Raw genomic sequence first — 18,560 nt, 5'->3', positions numbered from 1 at the left:
ACTCATGTATTAAATTGAACAGAGAAAAGGGACAGCTACTGGTGGATGGGGTGATTTTTTAAGTTCTTTTTTGATGAAGTGCTCTTAGTATCATGGTGAAGAGACTTTCCCAGGGTGCTCGTTGAATTGCCTGGATTCTTTTAACAGTAGTTCCTTTCCATTGAAAACATGCTGAGTAGTAGATAAAAATTTGGGGGAACAAGCACTGGGGGATGATGTACTGAGAATTATGATGAAAGTAGCCCAGAAACATGATGCGGTGCCTTTCAAGAGGTTCCTCCTTTCCTTCCCCTCTGCTTAAACCACACACAAAAACACATCCTAGGTGGTCGAGGAGGCATTGCCTGGAAGTACAAATTGCCTGAATTGCACATGTGATTGTTATACTGAGATAAAAGCTGGAGTCGGGACAAGAGCAGATCCTGCTCCTTCAGTATTTGTACTTTTTGAAAGCCAATTTGGCAAGCAGCATAACAAGAGCCTAACAAGTAGATGGACATATGGGGAGGCAAAATAATTGTGCATTAGGAATACTGTGCAGATGTGAGCTGAAGTAAGGGCGTAACTCCATATGGCACAATGCTGACCTTCAGTTAGTGCGTGAATGACAGTACACAGTGCGGGTCGCACCATCTGATGGATGCTGTACTGGGAGCAGGGCTGAAACCAAGACAAAACTGGATTTACACAGATCATCTGCTTCCTAGAAAACAATACAGCAGCTACCAACAGCTGTTGTGTCTGAGATCATCCTGGTATTAGCACACCTTGCAACTCTGACACCTTCCCTAAAACACTTGGTATATACCATGCTTCTGGAAAAAATACCTGCTATTACCACTATTAAAATGGAGGTGGCTTTTAATCCCTGTTAATCTCCTGTGAAAGGAGAGCATAGGTGAGTGTGCCTGATTGTCCATGTTCTCTATGGTTTAAAAGCCTTTATATATGCCTTTGGAGAGGAAATTACTTAGTCCTTTCAAACACAGAATATTAAAAATCCTGTGGTTAGCATATTTCTTTATGAAACATCATGGGGTTTTATTTATAAACTAACCCCAGAGGGATGTGCGTATTAGGTAGAATACCTGTGTTATTGGGGAAGTGTGATGAGCAGAGGACTCAACTCTTCAACCTAGAAATCCTCTGATGAAATATGCTTGATAAGCCCAAACTGCAATTTACAATCTATTACCAATTGTTCCTCCCTTTCCCTTTCCTCTGTTAATACTTACACTGGCTAAGGATTCGGCCTCATTTTATCAATGGCTGCTTGAAGTACTCAGGAGGATTTCCTCCAGTATTCACCAGAAGTCTTTGATATATGAGATTGCAGGCTAACGCCAATAATCTTTTGCGAGGAAGTGTCACAATACATACATCGATCATCCAAGCCTCTATCTGTCAGACTCTCCCAACCCAACCGTATTTTTCATGACACAATGCGGCGCATGGCCTTTAAATTACCCATCTGTCTGACAAATCAGTGAGTGTGGCAGAAACTGGCAGCAGTTTGACGTCGCCTATCACTTTAACTGAAGTGAAAGTAATGCAAACAGATTTATGGGATCCCCTTTGATTATAGACTATGAATATATTTGGAATTGATGTTTGGGAAAGAGACAACAGAGAGGCAGGGAAGGCTTGTAAGCAAAAGCAGTAGTGTTGGGTTTGTAGCTTTGCTTTTACTATGAGGCAGATTGTCCTTAGTTTTTCCTCTTCCCATAGGGTGCATTGATTCTGAATACCTCTGACTTCCTCCTTTTTCCTTCTGGGTGATTATTTAGCTGTTCTAAATTAATAACTTTAAGAAAACTCAGCCTTGATATTTCTGAATGTATTTGAAGTACAGCTGTTACATATATCTGTGACATCCATTGCATGGCAGTAAATACTGCTGAATTTCCAAGTGGGCTCTAAATACAATGGAGCACAACAGAAGACAAATAGCTAACAAGGGTGGCTGCTCACTCCAGTACTGGTGAGGACTGAAGTTCTGTGATGGAGTAGAGTATTGACTTGGTTTTACTGATCCAATGGTTTATCTTTGTTACATAAATGACCAAGACCTTGACTTTTTGCCTTTTGCTTCCATGCAAGGCTCTGGCCCCAGTATAATATTGTCTTGCACCTGGTTCATAACTAAAATGCACTGTAACAAGCCTGGATTTTTAGAAAGAGGATTTTATCCTATTTATTGATACTGTTGTTTAAGTGCAGTGGTGAATTGTGATGGTGAAAGCTAGGATGGAGAACTACTGAGTAGGTCTCACATACAGGCAACAAGATGCCCATTTAAACAACTCTTGGCTGCAGCTGAGCTTTTGCAGCCCTGAGCCATCTGATCCAAGTAAGTGGGACAGTGGTACCCTTTGGAGATTAGTACATTTGTTGAATCATTTTCTGAGCTCTCTGGAGCTTATTTAAGCTTCTACTGATACACTACTTGGCTTTCTTCAGAGAAGCCACAGACTTAAGCAATCCCCTTCTTTTTAAAGAAATAGTTTTAATGAACAAGTCACTTAACAAAACAGATAGTTGTGGTTCGCCTGTGATTGCTTATGCCTGGATTCCAGGGGAAACTGTGATTTGTGGGGTTGCCACAGAAACTCATCCTATTCCCTAAGCATTTTCAGAGTTTCATCATGCCAGGCAGCACTGATTTAGCAGCCATCTGTCACTGATGTACTCCCCTGTTATCACAGCCATTGGTAGCTGTGGGGATCATGATCTACAGCTGCTTAGCTCTTAGATAAGCTCTTCTAAATCTGGAGTCTTTCTCCTGAATTTTGCTTGGGAGATGTTGCCATAACCTTGAGCTGAATTTGGTTTGTTTATTCCAGTGTGCAACCTAAGCCTCTGGTGTCATCACATCATGGTTCTGCAGGTCTTTCAAAACAACAGAGGGAAGATGCCTTCTGGGACAGATATTTTCTAAACAAACCAAACAGTTCTTCTCCTTTTCCTCCATTTAGTGTTTGTCTTGAAAAGAAAGAAAGAGGTAACATTCCCCTCTATGCTAAGCTGTAGAGGTTGTCATCATTAAGATGATTGCTACATGGAGCAAAAGGGGCTTGGTTCATAAAAGGAGAAGGTGCTAGCAGATGGAGTTCATCACAGATGGGATGGGTACTTTCCAGCCCACAGTTCTTTGGAAACCACATCCCAGCTACTGTTAATGGGGTTTTGGCTGTGTCACTCCTGCATTTCAGGCAGTTTTCATCTTCAGTGTTTGTACATGACAATGAGAGGCCTTTTGACTTCAAGGTGCAGACTTCTGCCAAGCTTGTGACAGCTGGGTTCTTGCACAAGCATCTCCTCCACCTCCGTAGGTGAGGAGGTGGAGACAGTGGTGCCAAGTGTTGCATTTCCTCACACAAGGTTGTGCCTGCAGGATTTCATGTGGCCTCCACAAAAATATTGGGGCAGTTTGTAACAAAAGTCAGGGGTCATGGGATGAGTAAGTAGAGCAGACAGTAGAGATCTTGGTGTCTGAGGTTGCCATGTAAGGTTTGAAGTGCCTGGGAGCCTTTGGCTGCTCCCCACAGGAAAAGCTTAGGTGGACTTTTGGGTCCGTCTTTCTTCCTGTCTGGAACTTGGTTAGTTGTAACCTGTGCAAAGCTTTCCTCTGGCTATAGGAAACCCTGACATGTTTGCATTTACCCACTAATTGACTAGAACATTCCCAGTACTTGGTGTTTTTTCAGACCCAAGCTACTCCTATTTTAAAATCTCCATCCACAGTTCTCCCATCAGGTTCTGCCTACCTGCATTCCACACATATTCTGAAAACACACTTGTTGGAAAACTGTTTGTGCAAGTCCCAAACCTTGTTGGTTTTAGTGAGGGAAGCCAAATTTACACTGCAGCACAGAAGACAGATGTACTATCCCAGTGCACTGTTCAAAGCATAGGCAGCAGCTAGGCTAGCATCACTGTGAAAAGGAAAGCTACAGATGGTGTCTTTGCTAAGGTTGTTCCTCTGGTATAGTCCCGTGTCAACTATGAGGCACAGCTTTGCTAGTCAGAGACCTCACCAAGGCAGGTATGACTGTTGTCATACACAATTCCACCACAGTTCCTGGAAGCATTAGTTTCTAGTGCTGATCTTTATTATAGTATGGTCTGAATGTCATGTTCAGGACCCAGTGAATGACACTGGATGGAAGATCTCCATGTGCAGCCTGGCCCCTCTGCTTGTAGTCCCTTTGGCTAGCTTCTGCTGAGTCAAAACGCCTGCTTTTAATGGATAATGAATTTTTCTTTACCTACAGGGAAGATGCATGAACTTCACTCGAGTGAAATCGGATGGAACCTCTGTCCCTTACAGCCCACCGCCAAAGCTGCCACGGCGTGAGGAAGTTCCTCTCAACAATGCTGCAAGGAATCATTCTCCTCCTGTGTCTCTGCAGCCTCCTTCCAGGCAGCCACCTCCTGGACCACCCCCATCCCGAGTGCCCCCTGGACCTCCTCCTTCGCGCCCACCACCACAGCCCATGGCTTAGAGTGCAGCAAAACCCTGATCGACGAAACATGTCTCTTTGCTGAACACAGCATATTTATTGAGTATCGGTTTACAGTTAAAGATAGCAGAATTTGTTGCTGGTCAGCAAAAAAAGAAGAAAAAAGTCAAAAAAAAAAAGAGGAAAAATTGCCAAGTGTCAATTTTAGTGTATGAATATATTTATACCACACGTGCTGAGTAAATATTCAGTGGATAGATTCAGAGCTATGGGATATAGAAACAAACCAAAGTGATCATCTAGATACAGTAGCAGCTTTATATGTACACAGTTGAAGATCTATTTACATATGACATTTGTCTGGCTTGGTATGTCAAATCATTACTAACTTTAGCCGGTACATATGCATCAGCTGTTTTGATAGCTGCCACCTGCAAGTTGGTTAAACATAGTTCATTGAGCAAATTGCTTTATTTTCCCAACAGTACTGCATCCAGATGATAATATGGAACAATAATTGCAAAGGTAACTTTTTGCCTTTGGTTCTGCAGGTGGAATTTCCATGGAAGTTTAAAAGAAGGCTATAACAATAATGAGGTAAAATGAGACTATGTGCCAATAATCAAGCAACAGTAATCTAGCTTGAAGAGGGATATCTTTTTCTGCTGAGAAAATTGGATTTGAACCTGCCATCTCTGCGTATGTTTAAACTCAGTTGCATAGGATAGCCGCTGATGGCCAGGGTTCAGATTTGTCCAAAGTTCAGAGGAATTTAAAAAAAAAACAACATTTTGGCCGGATGTTTAGTTTTTATTTACAGAAAATGAGTTCTGAAATGGAGCCAACATTCACGCGATTTGAGCATGAATGCTGTAATATGCAAACAGCATGTATTATTTTTATCAGCAGCATTGAGGGATTCCAGTATAATTTAATTGGATTAATTTTCTTTTGATCTTACTGCCAAGCAGAACTAGATCCTCTTGTGATTAAAATATGAATTTCTCTGTAAGTAGCTCTTTAGACAGCTCAGATCCTACTAAATGTAACCTTGCAGTCTACCTGTGGTTGAGAGGCATGGCGTGAAGTGTCAGCATGAGCTTTTGTCCCTGTTTTATATATTGTTTGGCTAAAGTACTTCCCAAATAGTGACTGCTCACCTCTGACCTCCATTCTCTGTGTCACCAGAAAATGATGGGAGCACCCACACAGAGGTGGGAATTTGTGACGCGGGAGTGTGGGACAGCCCATGAATAGTGTTCACTGAGCAATACCTGAATGGGTTGTGCCCAGATCAGTCCCTAGTGAATCAAAGTAACACCTGAGCTTGCTTTTTCTTCACCACTACCTATCATATTGGAGAGGGTGGCTGCAAATTCCTGTGCTGTTTTGCTTTGGCACTGGATGTGTTATTAGGATAGTTGTAGAAATAATGTTTATGTTGCATTATGACACAGCATATACCTATCTCTCCATCTGTGTGTAGGTGGGGGTGTGTAGCACATCACAGTAGTTACTGGCACATAAGTCTAAGATAAAACACTAACAGAATCATGCAGTTACTCCAGATTTTAGACCTCTTTATGCAGTTGTTACAGGCATATAAAATTGCACTGGTACAAAGAGAGATCAGGCTTACTCTTTCCAGTGGAAGTCCCACTTGCAGAACACCATACCAAGCTCTCATAAGTCTATGCTGATCACTGTGACATGCCGTGTGTATGCAGCTGAGGCTGTCAAAGATAAACTCAGAAGAACCACAGAGCCTCTTTCTCCTCTTGCACTGCTCTGCTCTTGAGTTATGCTCTTACCTCATGTATATTGGTGCAAGTAGTGACATCATAGTCATAGGTGCCTGCTGGCCTTGGAGCAGTTCCTAATTTAGGTCTAAGCCAGCAAAGCATTTCTGCATGCATTAAAATGTCCTGCAAGTTGAGAGGAACATCCTTACGCCCGGTACTTTGCTGACCTGTGACTTCATTGTAATCAGAAAGGAGAACTGGGGTATACTTAACCCTCTCCTCACTCTTTTTAGTCACTTGAATAGGGTCTGCATAATTTGGTTCATAAGAATGGATTTCTGTTCGGAGGAGAAAGAAGTGTGTGTGCATGTGTGTGCGTGTGTCTGTGTGTGGGAGCTGTGTCGGTTTTTGTTTGGTTTTTCTTCCTTTACAAAAGTTGCTCGAAGAGTAGCACTGCTATGAATGGAAAGGCGTTTTGCAGACAGTGTGACACACAGTCACAGGAGTAAGCTTTAGCTAAGGAAAAAGCCTGGAAGCCAGATTTTACATTGTCTTGCACCTGTACAGATCTTGAGGGTGGTCATAGAGTTGCAGATTTGTACTGATTTGTATTTGTTAATGTTGATAGAACTTGACTTACTTCCAGTAAGAATGGAGGTGTTGGCTTAGGGAGTGCTTCTCACAGTAACATATCCGACATGCCTGTTTTTTTGCTGTTGAAGGGAGCAATATTCTTTGCTGGTATAGCCAGTCTTGCAGAGATAGCAGATACTAACAGTTTCTGCATCCCTGTCAAGTGCAGCGAGAATAGGAGTGGTTTGTGCTTCCAGGTGATGAGATCTCTATATGATAAAGCACCATCAATTTGAAATTAGATTCAGCATAAATGGAGTTTCCAGAATTTTCACTATATAAAATTAAGCATTTGGTGTGTAAGTCATGTTTTGGCTGCAGCTTCTGCAATAGGAGCGCTGCAGGTTTAGTTTGCCTGTAAAGTGGGAAGAAGAAAAAGTGAATTTGAACTGAATTGCCTTTGCAAAGGTGGGAGGCAATGAATATGCTACACTGGCTACAAAATGGCCTGTTAGTTGTGTAGAAATGTCCCCATTTGCAGTGATCTCAGACACTATAACAATGCAGTAGGAGAAAACGGTTGCTACTTCACCATCTGTTGAGCTTGAAACTTACTTGGAACAAATAAAATCAGAATAGGCCAACTGAAATCAAGGCAGTAATACTGGTGTCTATCAGCTGAGACCTGGCTCAAAATAAATGGACAAAAATCCCTCCAACTGTCTTGATATTTCAAGGTTTGTTATGGTATGCTTGTATGTCAGTTTTGATTATAGGAAATATTAACTAATGTTCTCATGTGGGATGATTGTCCAGTATTTTCCAGCATGTAGCATCATCCAAAACTTGCAAAAAGTGGATATCTAATGCTTCCCCAAATCTAAGAGAAAAATATGGATTAGGAGGATCTTTGGCTAACAACACAGATGTGACATGGCACAAGTCGCAAAGCAGCGGGGATGGAAATCCCATGTGTTTAAAGCTGATACAGAACCACGTTGATCGAAGCATATTTACAGCCATCTTTCAACCTCAGTGCATGTATTGCCATCTGTGAGAGTAGACTGCAGAGCAGACGGTCCTAAATGTAAAAAGGGGGGGTGAGGGGGGAAAGAAAGGAAAAGAATCAGCTCCTCATCTGAATGAGTGAGCATAACAATGAATGACATATTTCCTGAACTGTACCAGTTCAAATGCATGTGCACCTGGTGCTCCTAATGTTTTTTACTCCTGTTGGTCTTTAGACAACATGATCAGTTATATGCTTTCTCTCTTTATTTGTATGTTTGGTTTTATTGTTGTTATTTCATTTGGGGTTTTTTTTTTTAGAAAAACACGTTTCACTGAGAAAACATCCCTACTTCTGTAAATATAGAGTTTAATTTGGAGGAGACAGCACACTTCTGGATGTTACTGCTGGACAGTTATTTATTAAAAGGGGCTTAAGGTGAATAAATACAGGTGGCTCAGGATACATGCATGCAAGTGTGATAATGCAGTATAGCATTTTCAGTTCTCTGTAGTTTTTAGGGAATGGGAATTTTTGGGTCATCCTAGTTTGTTTAGAAGTTTGTACTGATCTGATACTTTTGAATAATGCAATAGACTCCTAACATATAACTGCTTGAACAGATGTGTAGATTATGATAGATTTTATGGGGTTTTTGGGGGGAGGGGGTAGTGAAGGAAAAATGTTCTAGTTTTGAAGGGAAAAAATGTACTGTACTAAACCTTTTTTAGGAGAAGATAAGTGTTTTCAGAAACAGTGGGGATGTGGGCTGATAGCTGGGGCATGGAGGTGAGGGACAGAGGAAGCAGTTAGATTTTGGGGGAACAGAGAAGTTTTTACATGGGTGTGTGGGTTCGTTCCTGGTACATGTGGTACAAAGTTCTGTAACTGACATGCTGCTTCCACGTTATAATCCTATAATCTTTATACATTTTATGCACCTGCTCCATTTTTTCTGAGAAAACTTTGCAAATGTAATGCCTGCATGCAAATGTGGGAGATGTAGCCGAAGTGTTATAATCCAACATAATGTAGTCTTAATGGATTCAAAATCAACAATAAAAGTGCTTACTGGTTAAACACTACAGAGAATTCCATTGTAGGATCATTTTAAGAAGGGATAAGCTTTGTCTGTACTTCGTTTGTGATCAGCTCAGCCACCTAATGGTCAGGAGGAGAAAGTAGGGTTGGGCTGTCAGAATTCCTATCCTCAAATTGCTACCCATTCATTATTTGACTAGAGACAAGGGTATGTTCTGTGCCTCAGTTTCCAGTTTCTAGCCTGAGAATTTCAGTGTTTGCCTGATTAAGTCAAAGGTAAGCCATCGTTTGTTGGAAACCCTTTCAGATCTCACGTAGCAGAGTAGAAACAGTAAATTTTACTGGAGTCAGTGCCCAAATATTGATTGGCACATGGGCAGGGTCTGAACTTACAGCTACTGTCTTGAAAAGTTGTCTAATGCATAGAAACAAAGTAGAAGCCACCCACAACATGGTGTTAGGGCTTAAAACTTTAGCAAAGAGAAATACTATGGCAAATCCTATACCTATGGAGCCTGGAGTCAACAGGTATCAAACACAACTGCTGTTTCAGGAGTCTTGCCTGAAGGATGCAGGACTGGATCTTAAGATCACCTTCTCCCTCACTGTCTCTGAAACTAGTTTTCTCTTCCCTCCATGCCTCTAATGCTTTCTCTGTATCTCTTAGAGCCCATTGAAGATTGGGCCTGGGGGGAGCAGGGCTCATGGAAACATAAGACAGGCAAGAAGGTCAATAGCTGTAGGCCACAAAAATCTCCATCCCCAGCAGGCTGCAATTAAGGGTAATCAAGGGTGCTGCAGAGCTGCTGAGCTGTGCTACGCACTCAGTCTGCCCAGCATGGCAGCCACAGCCCTGCATGCAATGGGAAAGGGGGCTGGTCCTTGCACACATGCAGTCCCCTGAACCCGTGTGAACTCATCTGCAAAAATGGCAGGCACTGATTTTTGGGGGTGTGGTAGCCATGTGAAGTCAGGTAGGAGCTGCATGGTGGCTGAGGCAGGCATCGTCCTCCCTTCTTGGCAGCTCAAACTCTGGCTCTGCGGCTAATGGGAGCTAAAATCCTTTGCTTTGACATGTGCTCATCCCTCTTGGAGTCAGGGGCTCAAAGAGCCTGCCTTTCTCTCACTCTGCTCCCCAGACCGGCAAGACAATACTCACACAAAATGGTTTTGTGGCCTTCGCTCTTTTTTGTTCCTGCATCTGCTTCTTACGCAAAAAGCAGGGCCAGGTTCTCGATGGAGATCAGATAAACAAAAGTGGTCCTGGAGCCAAGGCTCTGGGCATTTTTGTTCTGCATTGACAAAAACCTGACACTGGCTGCAGCTGTGGTTGGTTAGGTTTATGTGTGCCTAAGACAACAAAGTTCAGAATTGACCTGAACTTCCCCGGAGATTGGGAATGTGCAGTTCCAGGGTTTTGGTTTAGGACTTGTCTATAAATAACCTCTAGCGCTGATGTAGCATCTTTCATCAAACATACTTCGCAGTCTCAGGAGTGGCATTTACATGCGAACATACACCAACATACCCTATTTGGCTACATGGAACTCAGTAGCAAGGATATTATTGGCTGCAGCAATCTGAGCTAGGAACTGAAAAAATGTTCTTTCCCCTATCCTCCCATTCCTTAGGAAACCACAGGCAGAGCATGTTGCCCGTGCTGGAAGTTGTCTGATCTTTATTCTTTGAATGTGCTTTGCCCTTTGTGTTAGTATTCATGGCAGGCTTCATCGGGTTCTGCCTCAAAGTTCCCCCCTCCTACACATTGAGGACCCCACTTTCTACTGCGAGGGAGGCTACACGAAATTTCCTAGCCAGGTATAACTTTGATTGCTGCTTGACTGCAGCCCGGGAGAACAGTGAGATGAGATTGAGATGAAAGAATTCTCTGACAGAAATGGAACATCCTGTGGAGTGGTTTTGCTTGTGACATAGATTGAGAAATGTTTCCTTTTAAGCTTTCAGAGGTGCAGGATTGTTGTTCATGGATAAATCTTCATTGAGGATCCTAAGATAACCCCATCTGTGTCTGCCACAGAGTTCAATGTCGTTAGGTCTCCTCATGCCAGCCTGTCACTGCCATGTAGCACCATGTCAGTGTCCTTCTGCATCCTGACTCTGGGCTATGATTCTTGGGTTCATGTTTCTTCATAATAGAAGTAGGGGCCCTTTAAAAATGTCTTAGAGTCTGTGACCCAGAACACCTCATATTGGAGATAAACACTTTTCCTTGTGGTGGCAGAGAGATATGGATTTCAAGCATGAGTCTTCCCAGAAGGTACAGGGAAACAGCAGTCAGGACATAGCCACATGTAATAAGCAAGCATGCATTTGATAGCTTACTGAGTAAAGCTGCTCCTTCTTCATTGATCATGGCTTATGTACTGTCAGGTTAAAATACTAAAAGCCCTAAAATGTTTTCTAGTTTCTATTTTTTTGGTACACAGGAAGATGTTTTGAGCTGAAAACGGGAGTCCCAAGATACCCTTTCATCATCAAAAGCATATTTGGACAACCAAAACCAATGGGAAAATATGGCAAGCATATGTGGGAGCTCATCCTCTTCAAAAACACAACTGTGGCTGCTTTGTGCCTCTCTTTCCTTGTGCATTAATGACAGCTTAGTTAAAAGTGAGCATGCCTAGAGGTAGGGGATAATACTGGTCAGCTTTAGGGGTTTTTTTCTGTTGTTTTCTGGATTTCTGATCCACCTGTGTAAGGTCTGTTGTGTACTTTGGTGACAAGGAGATGCCAATGCAGCAGTGAGACTGTTAAGCCTGGCTCTGACTGGGAAATCCTGACATGTCCTCAGCAGACAGGTGCCTTCAGCAGGTAGTTAATAGCTCTTACAAGCTATAGTCATCATGATGGTAGATTTGGGTCTGCTGCGTGTCACCAGGAGCCACCTGCTCCAGGAATGCACACAGACCATATCTGAGACCCACAGGTGACAGCCTGTCCACCAGGACAGTCTTAGAGACCCTGGTGGGGTCTGTCCCTCCCAGGCTAACAGGTTCAGTCAAGTACTACCAGCGCCTTGCAGCACTTGTCCCTCTCTAGGGGAAAAAGTAAGCAGGGAAACACGGTAATTCAGCAGGCTCTGGAGTTTCCCAGCCCTATGTCTATTTTTGCCAGTACTAATGGTCTCCATCACTGAAGTGACTCACAGGTCAAAATAGGAAATAGCTCATTTCCCTCCCAGCCACATGCAGGAGCAAAGGAGCAAGTTTGCCTCTAACCCAGACCATCTGGACCCAGCACTGCCCTGGGAAGACAAGGCAGAATGCTTCCCAGGTGGCCCCCAGCAGCAGCTCTAAAGTGGTCTCTTGGAAGGGAGATCAGGAGAGGGAGTGTTCTGCATCCTTCATGAATCCTGTTATTTTCCTGAGCTGTGCATTGGTGATGATTGTCTGCTTGCCAGGGCCCTGAGCTGGAGGCTGCTGGTGCTAATAGGGGCACTGAGGAGTTGACAGAGCACCCTGGGTTCATCAACTCTACAGACTTGTTTCTGTGGGGTGGCACAGCCAGCATTAAGCCTTTCCTTCCCTCTTGTGATGCTACTGAAGGCACATGAGGCTATGGTTGTTTCTCTGCCCTTTGTTGTTCCTCAGCTTCCTTTGCTGGAAGGACAGAGCCCAGCTCTGGCTGTATGAACTGTACAGCTCAGCACTCCTGGCCAGGCTTTCCCCTCTGGGTACCTTTGCAGCTCCCCCTGGGGCAGAGGGAAGAGGCGGGAGAGGCTCCTTGTGCACATGACTCATGTCTGGCATTCTGGTATTTTTGGTAGTTCAGGAGCAGCCCCAACTCAACAGCAGGAAATAAGTATGAAAATAACTTGTCAGTGTGTTTGCAGTGAAGAAAAGTGAATGATGACTCTGCCAGAATCTGGCCCCAGTAGCCCCTTTCCTAGCTGGCTCTTGAAGAGTTGCACATAGAGAATGAGCTGTGAAGAAGCACTTGCCTCTTCAAGGCTGCTGCTGCTCAGACAGCTGGCTAAGGGCAGGTGTCAGCCTCAGAGCCTGTTTTTGTAGGGTTTGTCCAGTGAGAGCTGATAGCGCCTTTTCCTGCATGGATCCTGTGAGACCTGAATCAGCGCCAGCCAGATGTTCCTTGGCAGGGCTGACACCTGCATAATGGAGGCCACTGCACACAGGCACAGGGACATTATGGCACATGGTACCAACCCAGAGTGGCCATTTGGACTGCAGCCCTTGACAGCACTCCATGCTCTGGTAAAGGCAGCACAGGGCTCAACATGGCAGAGGGGGGATGACAGCCATGGTGGCTAGGGAGGCAGGCCTGGCTGGAGGGCAGGACTTGACAGCTTATTTCCCACAATGGAGCAGCTCACTTGGAATTCTGCAGAGCAGACTGGGAAACTGGCATTGCTTTAAAGAAAAAAAAAATACTTATTTCAAGCTGATTTTGCTGTGAAACCCTGCTTAAACCAGCAGTTCCATCAACAGCCTTTTCTACTGCACACAGACTGCATGTGCTTTCCAGGTGCCCTTCTGTTTGTTCTGCAAAGGAGAAACTCCTGCCTGTACAATTTGTAGGCCACATCACTACCATACTCTCTGGTCTTCCTCATCTTCACCACTGAAAAGCACTGGTCTGAGACATTGCAAGCATGAGGTCCACATGCTCAGCTGGAATTTGCAGTTACTAAGCAGGGAGCAGCTTCCTGCTGGGAGTGTGTGCTTGCCCTGGTAGATCAGATTACTTTTGTCCATAGTGCTGTGTGCCTGTAATCTTAGAAGGCAGTTTATGCAGATGTGTATCTATGTGATTGAACTACTTAATCGAGTCACATATACATGCACACATCAGAAAAGAGTTGACTTTTTATGGAAATGGAAATAGAAATTGTAAAATCCTCTGGGATAAGAGTTTACATTTGTTTCCTAGATACTATTGACTTGGAAGGCAATGCAGTAATTTTGCTGGTCATATAGGTATTACCCAAATCTCTGCTAAGATTCCCAAAAGCTCGTAGGGCCAGAACCAGACATGCTGACCTAACAAAAGCAATCTTCCAGACATCACATAGCTTCTCCAGCAATCTGATGCTTTCCCTACTGCCCAGCACTGGAGAAGATGATTGTCTCCTAAGTCAACAGCATCTATTAAACGTCTTGTAGCTCTCTGCAATTAAAAATGATCTGATGGCTAAAGGCTCCCACTAAGGTTCCATGCCACAGTCAGTCCCTCCTCAGCTCCTTCCATGGTCACTCTCCCTTCCCAGGCTCTTTTCTTCACCCTCCTCAGAGCCACTACTTCCTTGGCCATGTCCCTGCCTCTTGCAGCCTCTTCAGAGCCAAGCTGGTAATGTGGCAGTATGCACAAGCCTGTGCTGTGTTTTCTACACTGCACTTCATACAGGCACACTCACTGATGAGCTGTGACCTGATGGTTACATCTCTGTTAAAGAAACACAGATCAACCCTCAAACATGGGCTGAGTAAAATTTTTCAGGTGAGCAAGCCCTGTCCATCAGTCCTGTTCTGTTCTTGCACTTAACTGAGCTTATCTATGAACTGATGGCAATGATTCCATGTCTGAAATGTGCAGCTCTCATTTATCACCTTTGTGACAAAAATTGGTGCTGAAAATAACCCACAGTTTGGGTCACAAGGTAGTCTGTTGAGGCATGAATGAATACTTGGTGACATTCTGCAACTGAGACACTGTGGTGCTGTGAGACCAGCTCTTGAGAGAGGTTGTTTTGATTTCTTGTTCTCTCCGTGACCCTGAACACATCCTTTCTGGTCTGACCCAGTGGAATCTAATCACCTCAGTGTCATAGAGGGTCTGGTCTTAGATCATCCACCAATAGCTGGCAGAGGTGTCCAAGAAATAACTTGGAAGATTTTCAACACAGCTAGACCACAGCCTTCAGCTTAAGGAGCGCTGGCTGTTGTAGCAGCACTATGGCTATTTTTAGTGCCTGTAATGCAAAAGTCTTCTCTGATATAAGATTACTTGCCCTGTTTTCTGTTCTTGTTACAACAATTTGTGAAATATGTTGGTTTTTCTTAGGAAAAAACAGCCATCGCATAAGCATACAGTAAAATACAAAAACTAAACTATGCACCCTCACACATTCCCAGTAGCTGTGAATTCTTCATCAGGTCCCAGAAACTGGCATCCAGGTGAGGGGAAGGATGTGTTGTGAGATATGGCTCAGTAACCTGCCTATACCTTGAATCACAAATTGTCACAGGCAGACCTGTTTGTCAAAGCCTTGCTCCTGCCCAAGAGCCCAAGGAAGTGCTCATGTAAAGTGTCCCCAGTGATCTGCTTAAGTGATGAAGATCATAGGTACCCGAGTAGAAACTTAATGCTGTGTCCCCAACAAAGAAAAGCCCCATTTTAGGTCTCCTTGTCTCTGTTCCCCTTTGTCAAGGTTTTGACACTCAAATGTCTTTGCTATGTCCACCACAACATCTGAATGCACACAAAGGGCGGTCTGGATACCAGCTCCAGTGTTACCAATGTAATTAGCATGACCACACTGACTTCAGTAGTGTCACTGTGATTCTGCAGCTGTGGGAAGGTAACCAGAATCAATCAGAAAGCCATGTGTCTGGCCCAGCACTCACTCATTAGAGATTTTCCATTCATTTTACAGGTGAAAAAGAAAATGTCTGCACCTGATGAAAAATGTTCTTCCTTGTGTATAATCCTATACCTGTTTCTTTTGATGACAATGTCATGATAAGTCTGTGATTTGCTGAGTCCAGTAGTGGGCCTTTCAGCAAAGAGTGATTATGTATTTAGAATCATAGAAACACAGAATGGTTAGGGTTGGAAAGGACCTTAAAATCTATAGTTCCAATCCCCTTGCTATTGTCAGGGACACCATACACTAAACCCTGTCACCCAACTTGGCCTTGAACACTGCATTGTTTGTTGTGAACATCCATTGTGTGAATGGGGCATTTACCACTTCTTTGGGCAGCCTATTCCAGCGCCTCATCACCCTCACAGTAAAGAACTTCCTCCTTATATCCAATTTAAACTTCCCCTGTTTAAGTTTTAACCTGTTACCCCTTGTCCTATCACTACAGTCCCTAATGAAGAGTCCCTCCCAGGCTTCCTTATAGGCCCCCTTCAGATACTGGAAGGCTGCTATGATGTCTCCACGCAGCCTTCTCTTCTCCAGGCTGAACAGCCCCAACTTTCTCAGCTTGTCTGCATACAGGAGGTGCTCCGTCCCCTGATCATCCTCGTGGCCTCCTCTGGACTTGTTTCAGCAGTTCCATGTCCTTTTTATGTTGAGGACACCAGAACTGCACACAATACTCCAAGTGAGGTCTCACAAGAGCAGAGTAGAGGGGCAGGATCACCTCCTTCGACCTGCTGGTCATGCTCCTTTTGATGGAGCTCAGGATAAGGCTGGTTTCTGGGCTGCGAGCACACACTGAAGCTGGCTCATGTTCGTTTTCTCACCGACCAACACCCCCAAGTCCTTCTGCACAGGACTGCTCTGAATCACTTCTCTGCCCAACCTGTTTCTGTGCCTGGGATTGCTCCAACCCAGGTGCAGGACCTTGCACTTCACTATGTCAGGCTTTTTCTCTTCTCCCTTAAGGCTGTTTTGTATGAATCTGTCTCCATTACATGGTCATTTCAAGCAACAGTACTGTCTGTAATTGTGTGCAGAAACCTGCACATTCCATCAAGGACTACACAAAAAATCAATTCCCATAGAGGTAGATAGGGACATGCACAAAATATTTCACACCCTGGCATCCAAAGGCTTCCTGAAAGCTGCTTACCACCCGCTGCTGGCATGTGAACTCCTGGCATCTGTCATGTCCCCATCAGACCCAAGTAAGCTGCCTTTGCCTGTTTTGATTCAGAAGGCGCTTTCTTTGTTGGTCTTTGGGGTTAAACAAGAGCAGCAATTACCTCCTTTGTGTGGGGAACAGTTGTTAGGGTGACTGGGAGGAATTTCTTGGCAGCAGCTCTAGCGCAAGAAAGGAATGAGCAGAAAAATGCTCAGCCAGAGCTGCTGTGTTTGTGTTAGCTCCTCATCCTCCTCTCCCATGGGCAGCAGAGGGGCACTGTGCAGCAGAAGTGCTCTGGAAAGGTGAAGCCCACACACCCTTTACCAACCTCTGCACACCTCTGTGCACTCCCCTGCAGCACTGGCTATCCCTGGGGCTCATCCTGCTGAGCTACAAAGGTTCTCAGAGGATTCAAGATCTGAGTTTTTACTCTATTGCAGCTTCTGTGATTGAACACTCCTCAGAACGTATAGACGGGAATTTTCTCTTCTAATACTTGGCACAGCATTGCAAGAGAAATACATTGCAGTAATGAAGGAAAATCAGAAAATTGAGATGCACTAGTGATTTTCAAATGGAAATAATCCTATTTTGAGATAGTTTTCACTGTCAAACCTGGTTCAAAGGCACGAGAAGAAAGGGCAGGGTGAACAGTGAGCTGCTAGGTAGGTGAATACAAGTTTTTTAGGCTTTAGTGACTATTTTTTCATTATAGATGCTCTTCTTGCTCAGACTTCTGCCTTCCTCATCTGCTCATTTCCCCCAGCTCACACCTGTTTCATAAACAGACAATAACTTTTTGTTTGGTTTGGCTTATTGGCAAATTTACACAGCTCTCTCATATAATGATCTGATTTCAGATGATGGTGAGTTGATTAGTATATGTAAGGGTGTTTGCTTAATAGATTGTGAGGGCATTGGCTGCTCCTATCCATGTAAGTAGTGATAAACAGGAAGAAAAAGGAGCAGCAGCATGACGTAGTGTTTGGTCTCTGGACTTGTTTGCATAGTGGCTTAAAATCTTCAGGATTAAACTAGTGCAGTTTGCACAATGAGTTTGCAAGCCTGTCTGCAAACATAGCAGATGATGGGACAAAAGACTGGTGTAAGACACTGGAAAGCAGGGCAAAGTGTTAATAATGAGTGTAAAGCTAAAAGACTTGTAAGTAAGGGGGTAATGTCTGCATAGTGCTGCATGAGTTTGGTGACTTCTTTTATGCACTGAAAAAAGACAAAGAACAATGCAGTTTGCTTAACTGGGTCCTCATCAGAGGTAAAGTTCTACATGGTATTGCTACAGACTAGATTGGAGAAAGTTATCCATTTTTTAGCCTTGTAGCAGAACACCTCTCTGCTGTTTGGCCTTAAGGATATGCTCTAATTTCCCCAAATTTTAGTAGTTATACCTTACATTTATCAGATTATAATTTTGTACAGAAATATCTATGTTTGATCTGTTTTTTCCATAATGATTCCACTTAATGTCCAAGTTCCTGGCTGAAAAAAAAAAGAATACAAACTTTGGGGAAAATTTCTCAATGGGCTGTGCTATTCTTTATAGGCTTGAAAAATTCTATTAGAAGCAAAAGCCATGGAGTAAGTGAAATTGCGGAACAGTTGAGAACCTGAATTCTATAAGCCTTCATGCTCCAAAGCAGTCAGTTCATGGTCTGAAATTTTCCAGGCATAGGGCCAGACTACAAATCTACAGATGGGAAAGAAGGCTGCCTCTGCACCCTGGAATACTTGAGTCACTCTCAATCTAAATTAAGGCATCCTTTAGACTGCCTTCATCTAGCCTAAGACAGAACTGCCAGAGCTTAATGGGTGGTAAAAGCTTCTTGAAGTATGTCTAAGGCTACCAGCAGCTTTTTGTCATGCATTAAGTATTTTGGGAGTTTGAAAAAGGTTGAGAAAAAACCTGCTTGTGATTTCTTTC

General features: G+C 43.7%; 1 protein-coding gene across 1 annotated transcript in view; it reads left to right on the top strand.

Moving 5' to 3' along the window:
* Window positions 1-8,872, top strand: part of ANTXRL (ANTXR like) — a 58,149-nt gene extending 49,277 nt beyond the window's left edge. The window contains exon 18 of the mRNA XM_005154117.4: window positions 4,275-8,872. Within this exon, the coding sequence (XP_005154174.2) occupies window positions 4,275-4,505 (231 nt within the window). The 3' untranslated portion in view covers window positions 4,506-8,872. The remainder of the gene's footprint in view (window positions 1-4,274) is intronic.
* The last annotated feature ends 9,688 nt before the right edge of the window (window positions 8,873-18,560 follow it).

Source organism: Melopsittacus undulatus, chromosome 4, assembly GCF_012275295.1.
Source record: "Melopsittacus undulatus isolate bMelUnd1 chromosome 4, bMelUnd1.mat.Z, whole genome shotgun sequence".
Lineage (NCBI taxonomy): Eukaryota > Metazoa > Chordata > Aves > Psittaciformes > Psittaculidae > Melopsittacus > Melopsittacus undulatus.
Note: the sequence above shows the minus strand (reverse complement) of the source record. Positions and strands in the feature narration are given on the sequence as shown.